This window comes from Malus domestica, chromosome 11 (assembly GCF_042453785.1).
Source record: "Malus domestica chromosome 11, GDT2T_hap1".
Taxonomy (NCBI): Eukaryota; Viridiplantae; Streptophyta; class Magnoliopsida; order Rosales; family Rosaceae; genus Malus; species Malus domestica.
The window spans coordinates 12,368,968-12,376,561 of record NC_091671.1 but is presented as its reverse complement, the minus strand read 5'-3'; the positions used below and the strand labels follow the sequence as shown (position 1 = coordinate 12,376,561).

General features: G+C 36.2%; 1 protein-coding gene across 15 annotated transcripts; it reads left to right on the top strand.

The window, feature by feature from the left end:
* Positions 1 to 406: 406 nt before the first annotated feature.
* On the top strand, positions 407 to 6,204 carry LOC103422861 (protein-tyrosine sulfotransferase-like). Of its 15 annotated transcripts, none has more exons than XM_029088541.2 (14): positions 407 to 717; positions 899 to 960; positions 1,066 to 1,139; positions 1,492 to 1,657; positions 1,756 to 1,827; positions 2,348 to 2,636; positions 2,742 to 2,882; positions 3,492 to 3,596; positions 3,689 to 3,836; positions 4,087 to 4,136; positions 4,228 to 4,296; positions 4,379 to 4,498; positions 4,935 to 5,060; positions 5,981 to 6,204. In XM_029088541.2, the coding sequence occupies exons 3-14, from the start codon at positions 1,091 to 1,093 to the stop codon at positions 6,119 to 6,121; spliced, it is 1,476 nt and encodes a 491-aa protein (XP_028944374.1). In that variant the 5' UTR covers positions 407 to 717; positions 899 to 960; positions 1,066 to 1,090; the 3' UTR covers positions 6,122 to 6,204. The 15 variants fall into 15 exon arrangements, with proteins under 15 accessions (XP_028944374.1, XP_028944376.1, XP_028944377.1 ...); XM_029088542.2 differs by having other exon boundaries at positions 427 to 717; positions 1,063 to 1,139; XM_029088538.2 differs by having other exon boundaries at positions 502 to 717; positions 1,063 to 1,139; positions 1,480 to 1,657.
* The last annotated feature ends 1,390 nt before the right edge of the window (positions 6,205 to 7,594 follow it).

Here is a 7,594-nt window from a genome sequence, read left to right as displayed (position 1 = left end):
TTACTATAACAAATATAATACTATCTCTTACTAGTCTTGAGTTTAAAAGTTTTCGTATTTATTTCTACTGTAAACAAGTTACAATATCATCAATGTTAATCAATGAATTCTTGAACAATAATGTCACGGTTACCCTGATCAATATAATGATGGTTATGTCCTATGGCTATGGCTACCGTAACTAGTGTCATAGCCATGGTGCTTATTGTTTACAAGACCAATTATAGTTGTATCTCAACGTAGCGAATCACGAATATTATGTTTGTTTCTTAAAATATTCGATCTTAATTAGATTAAAATATCGCTTTGTAATAAAAAGAACGGTGTTCTAAATTTTCATATGACGAGTTTGCCCCCGGAGAACAGATTGCGCCAGGACAAAATATTTCAATTCATTCCATACAGCGAAACTTTCCATTTGGAGTCGCGCGCGCGCGCAATTATGCAGACACACGCGCAGATGGATACATCATACACTGTATATTTTGCATGACCATCCTCACACAACCGCAGAGAGTTTGAGAGAAACAAAATCCTGAGAAAATCCGGGTGTTTGGCTGCTGAGAAAATTTGAATCCGGGTGGGACGGACCGGCCTCTTCAGGATCTCTGGAAGGTTCTGAAAGGTGGGGCCCTCATCCCTCATTCATCGTCTTCCGTTTGTCTGCTACACTCCCAACACCGTTTATGAACACAAACACCCCCGGTTTCGATACAGGTATCGAATTTTGTTCCATTGCCCCTTTTTTTCGCTCTCCTTTCTTGTCGTTAGGGTTTCAATTTTTGTGGGTTCTTATATAAGTTTGCGTATTTCCATATCTCAGCTTTGTAATTCCGGAAATGTCTGGTCTTTGTTTTGAATTTTGGGGGTTTGGGTTCTAATCCTGTTTGGTTGGTAGGAAAAGAAGAGATTTTTCTGGGAAAATTTTGCACAAGCAAAGCAAATAGAATTAGTTTAAAGGTGTGCTGATAGATGCTCATTTTTCATTTGATATATATGTTTTTTGTTGAACTCTTTTGGAAGATGCCAACTTTGAATATTGTTAAATTTGTTACGTTGTAGCAGTGGTTGGAGAATAGGAATAAGGCGTATGGATCTTACTCTGAAATTCTCTATCCTGCTGTTGCTTCTCGGATTTGGTATGTATCGAACACAATTTATGTCTCTTATGCTTGCTCTTACGTTATTCTTTATCATTTCTTAGTTTTTAGTCTTCAAGTTAGCTCTTTTGGTCTTGGTAATACTGTACAATGTAGTTTTTAAATATATGTTCGGGCGGTTTAGGTGGGATTGTTTGGAGATTAACATTACGCAATGTGAACCAATTTGAGTAACCAACGAAATGGCAGACGTGTTGTTTTGAGTAAATCATTTTTTGGTTACTTTCTTTCTGTTTTCTTTTGGTTCGTTTCGTAGCATTACTTGGGTAATTATATTGGTCAGGATGCCGTTCTTTGGGTTCTCATAACTCATCCACAGCTTCTGTATCAGCGAATGCTTCGCCTTTTAGGAATGATTTTGGTCATTGTGAAAGAGTTGTCAAAAAATGGGCTTCTTCTTCGCTTGAACAAGAAGTTAGAGAAGACAAACACACACTGAGGGATTTGCTGTTTTTCCTTCATGTCCCCAGAACAGGAGGACGTACGTATTTCCACTGGTAATTCCACATAAGTCCAACTTTCTAACCTATAGATTGACACCCATAATTTTGACAACCGTATTAATGCATGGTTCTGGCTATATATACACTTGCAGTTTCTTGAGAAAGTTGTACTATAGCTCTCTGGAATGTCCTCGATCTTATGATAAGCTTCGATTTGATCCTAGGTAAGATACTGTGTTCTCTTTTCTAACTTCTGTTTTTGACATTTCCAGTTCAGTGAGTTCAAGAATTCAAATAATTTTGTTAACAAAGAACCACTAAAGTCAAGGTTTATACCATTTTTATAATTGAGCATTGAACCGTTACAAAGGTGTGATAGACTTATAGCTCAGATGTCCATATGTTAGAGCGCCTAGAATTGTGTTGAGTTAGTTTTACAGGAAGGCTGTTCTTATATGGAAAATAAACTTGGAAAGGGGAAGGGTTTATTATTTATTGTTACAGCATCATTATTTTTTTATTTTGACTGATAGGCGTAATTTTCATAGAAATTTACTTCACAAGGGTATCATATTTGCTTTCACTAGGTTTGCATTTTAAAAAGTAAAGCCAAGCCTGAAGTCAGCAACTAAGTTGGAGGCCTACAGATCTATAATAGTCTGTTGCCCTTTCATTTGCCTATTCCTTTCTTAATTTTTCATATATTTGCATTTCTAATAGGTGTTAATTATGCACCCTATGCAGAAAGCGACATTGCAGGTTGTTGGTTACTCATGATGACTATAGCATGATGTCCAAACTTCGCAGGGAGAGAACATCAGTAGTGACAATACTTCGGGATCCGGTTGACCGTGTTTTTAGTACGTACGAATTTTCAGTAGAGGTAGCTGCTAGGTTTTTGATACATCCCAACTTAACTTCTGCAACACAAATGGCAAGACATATACGTTCAAAGACTAAGGGAGTAAGCACGCTGGATATTTGGCCATGGAAATATTTGGTTCCATGGATGAGGGAAGACCTTTTTGCCCGGGTATGTTATTTTGGTTCCGCAGCTCTCATGCTTGGTATATTTCTGTTAAAGTGCTGTATTTCTCCTTTGCACATTATTTGTAATTGTATTGACTTTTCTGGACAGAGAGATGGTCAAGAGCAAAGAGGCTCAGATGATGTTCAGAGCAATGACCCGTACAACATGGAGGAAGTTGTGATGCCATTACATGAGTACATCAATGACCCTATAGCTCAAGAAATTGTTCACAACGGAGAAACATTCCAGGTTGTTTATTCTCCTATAGTTTTAGAACATCGTGGAAATTGTTAGTGCTTATTTTTAGTTTTGCTCTATGCATGAGTTGTGAAAATGCTAGAAAGCTTTGCTTAGAGTCTTAGATACTAAATAGTTGCTTATTTTTCTTAATAATGAGATTCTGCCGATAAAACCTTTTTGTTGATTTTTCTTCTACTTGGACTGATTTAATGTTTTTATATTATGATCCAATGTCAATATATTGGCTGCGGTACTGAGATATCAACCAATATTTTGACCTTGGTGGTACCAACACAGAATCTAGTGTGGAAGGGATATCCTTCCACTTTGTTGTCGAAACTTCAGCAATCTTTGGGGGTGTTAAAACTTTTTGAATCTCAAATAATTTGAAATGCTTTAGTAGTTTCCTGAAGCAACTACAAGCAGCTGCTTTTTGTAGGTTTTGTCTCACTTTTCCATAATAGGCTCCTTCTTTGGGGTAGAAACCTATCACATGTGCACCCCTCTGTGGCTAGAAAATGATGAATTTATGAGATCTCTTTATGTTGAAGCATCATTACGCACACATATGTATATAATACTTTAATTTATTTTATGGTTGACTCTCTAGTTCAAAAGGTTGCAGGATTGACAAACAACTCCTATCTATCAGAATCACATGAAGTACGCCATTGCGTACAGAGGTATAAACATCTTGGTGAACATGTACTGGAAGTTGCAAAAGTAAGTTTTCCATAGTATTTTGTATAAATGTTTTATCACATAATCCATTTTTCCCTATGGTTGTAATCTGTAGCAATTTGTAAATTTTTCAGAAGAGGTTGGATGATATGTTATATGTTGGTCTCACGGAGGAGCACAGAGAATCTGCAACCATGTTTGCAAATGTAGTTGGCGCCCAGGTGATTTCACAGCTAGGAAGATCAAATTCTAGTGAGGAGAGTGCTACTGACAGCAAACCCGGTCAGTGTGGTATCTACTTAAAATTTCTGTTATTTAACCTTGTTCAGGTGCAGTACTCTAAAAAAAATGGAGTTGTAGCACAAAGTTGAGAATATTTAGTTTGAGTTTGAACTGTATTATGCCTCAAGCTGAGTTTGGGTATTACCAAATTATATGTTGCATATTGCTTTGGGTAACATGTTGATATCTATATAGGGTTGATTTACACTATAAACCTGGCATTCATCTTATTCCTCTGCTTGTGCTACAGAACAGAGCTACTCAGTTTCAGATTCCAAGTCAGATAATAATGAACTTCGGGTAATTAGAAAAGGCCATCATCAGTATGTGGATTGCTCATATTGGAAAATGATTTAGCAATTTTCTTACTGCTGTTTTTTTAATATGACAGAACAGAACCCTAGATGGAAAGGAAAGTGAGATTGCTTCACCTGAAACTGTTGAAGCAGTGAAAGGAAATGTAAGCCATTTTTCATATTGGCACAATGATAGTTGATCTGGCTTCCACTTTGTTGACTTTAATCCTCTCTACACCTTATTAGATGACTGTGGGAGAGCTTATGGAAGCTTATGAAGACTGCATTTCCAGTTTACGAAAGACCCAAGCAAACCGGCGCACCTCTTCTTTGAAGAGAATCTCCCCCGCAAACTTTACTAAGCAGGTAGCATTAAGTTTCTAGTTTCTTCAAAGTAGATGGTACAATAGATGATGTTTTACATCATTCATTAATGTCTGTGCACAGCATCCATTCATCCTTGTACTCAATTCTCTTCTTGGTTAGACGCACCTGTAATCTATAACATATAGAACCTCTGATTTATCGGATATAAATATTGCAAACCGCATGTTGCCTTTTCAGGTGGAACTATCAAAATAAAAATTAAAAAAACCCTTTAGTTTAAAAAACTGCTAAAGTGGAGAGGAAAAAAAAGAAAACTTATATCATAAGGATAAATTAGTAAACTGAATAATTAAACACAAACCAAGGAGACTACATTGGATGGCCAATTGGCATGCCCTACGTGCCAAGAGGCAAAATACTCAATGGGCTCTCTCTTCTCCTTTTAGATGTCATTCTAACCGTTAAAAATTTACAGGCACGCCTCCAGGTTCCTGAAATGGTCCTCCAGCAGATAAGGGAACTTAACCACCTTGATGTGGAGCTTTATAAATATGCACAAAATATCTTTGCAAATCAACATAAGCGTAGTTTTGGCATCACAGTAAGTTTATTTTTTTCAAGGCTAATAATTCCCTATGTTAAATAAATACATATGCACGTGGCAAGATGTGTTAGACTATTTTATAGTGTCTGCTTTTCTCTTAATTTGATAAATTTACAGTCAACCATGACTTTTTTAGTTTTGTCAGTTGGAAGAGAAAATGTAGTTGTGGTTGAAGAAAATACTTTGCGATGTTATAGGAAATTGAAACCTTTTATAGGCGTTCATGTTTAGATGTTTTACAGGTGGTATCCAACATCAACTTTTAAACTCTTATTATAATGGGGGTTTGGAACTGAAGTAGTAATTGTTGCTGGAAATTGTTAATGGTGGTTTGGATTTAGAATATAGAAAATCTTTCCTGAGGCTGCTTGACCTCAAATATGTCTTGTGAATTGTATTCAACCAAGCATCATGGTTATTTTCATTATCCAAATCATATCCTGACTGTTTGTTTATCATGAGAGAGTAGCTTGGGTTTATCCCACAATTACATTAACCATTAGACATTCACTAGGAACCTCTGTCTAGTGTCCTTATTGGGACGTATGTGGTTATTTTCTTTTATGCATATGCGGAGTTCCAGCTTTTATATATCGCTTTGAAGTGCGGTGATGGCCTTGTTCTTGAACATGTTGCCTACTTGTTTTACATATTCTGTACATAATCATCGAACTGGTCCCGTGCTCTTGCCTTTTTACAAAAACAGGATGTCATTATGATTGGAATGCTTTGGCCACATGGAATGTTCCTGAACAAATCTGCTTCATTATTTTGTTTAGCTGTTTACAGAAAACTGAAATTTGTATTTCTCTGATGTCTGTTGAGGGGAGATGCAGGAAGAAATTTAGCCGTTTTAGCACCCCAAATAATTTGATTGAACAAACTTAGTTCCATTAACTAATGCATCTAAATTGCAGGGAATTTGGGAGAGGATGCAGAACAGCACATATGGCACGAGCATAAAGGTCCTCTCGTTAGGCGGAACTCTTGTTTTACTCCTTTTGGCCTTCTATGTATTTGTTAACGCCCGAAGAAGAACGTCAAAAGTTAAAATATGAATGTATCTTGATAGACTGGAAGGATCACACCGGTTTAAAATTATTGATAAACCTGATGGAAAGAAGGTGTCGCATTTGCTTAAGTTTTCTTCCTTTGTGTTTGTTTTATGGGGTTTTGTTAATGTAGGTTCAATATATTACGGTGTAGGGTTTTCATTCTTTGGTCATTTACCTTCCACACCGTTGTTAATATTCGTCCATTGATATTTTTCAATTCATTTGATCCGACGACTAAAGAAAAGATCACGTATAGGAGGGATTAGAAAATGCATCATATAAACACTATAAGGCATGTGAGAGGGATAAATTGAAAGAAGTCATTTGCAAATCCCTTTTATACATATGCCTTTCTAATGTTCTATAGTGCATTTCTTACTCCCTTACATCTAACGTTTTGTGATCATTTTTTTTAAGGAAAACTAATGAAACGAAAGTCTAAAAAAATTTCTCTTTTAACGAAAAGCTCTTTTTAAAGGTATAGTGAATAGTACCAATTAAAAGCAAAATTGTGATTTTTTGTTAAAAGTGAATAGTACCATGAGTGTTTTGTTAAAACTTTTTTTTTTTTAATTTGGCTTTAAAGTCCACGATTTGAAAATTTTTGACTCAAACATAGCCCTATGCTAGAAAATGAGCAGTGTAGCACAAATTAAAACGCTCCACACATGCTTACCAAATGAACATTTATCTAAACTAATCGTTTAGCTTAAACATCAACCAACAATTGCATACGGGATTTACATTCTCTACAACATCAACCATAAGTTTGATTACATGGCGTTCCACTTGAGCGCGAAGCTATGTTCTTTCGAAGCTTTCATTCATGAGTCCTCCTGCTTAATGTTGCATTAACAAGCATGAAAAGGCTTCTTTAATTAACAATCCCGCGCGTAAGTTATATTATATGTGAACGTGTCTTGACAAATCCAAACAAAAATTATTAAGTCACGCGTAATATGTGTTTAGAGAGACCAGTGTTGTATATATAAGGGAGAACCGAAACTAAAACTTGGAGACTGGTTTTGATGGTTTGAAAATACAGAAATCAGACTTTTAAGGCATTCAGGTTTGTGAGTGTTGAGATGGTTGCTTGACCTCAAAGGGAGTTGGCTTGGGGATGAGGATGCTCTTCGGATCCTCTTTGTGAGGATCCTAACTGTTCATAGTACATCATGCAGTCAGTTTTCATTAAGTACTATTTGTGTTTAATTTTATATTTAAAATTCAAAATAATTTCTGACCATACGATGTACCATGAACGGTTAGGATGTGAGAATCCAAATCCTTGGCTTGGCGACCATATAGGCTATTTTCATTCTCCAAATATTGTCCTGCCTGTTTGTCCATCACGATAGCAGTTTGGGTTCGTTGTACAGTTACTTTTTGGATGTTCATTTTGTACCAATCTTATATGTCCACATGCACTTGTGCAAACATTGTCGGAAAGTTATTTATTTTATTGTTTGTGTTTGA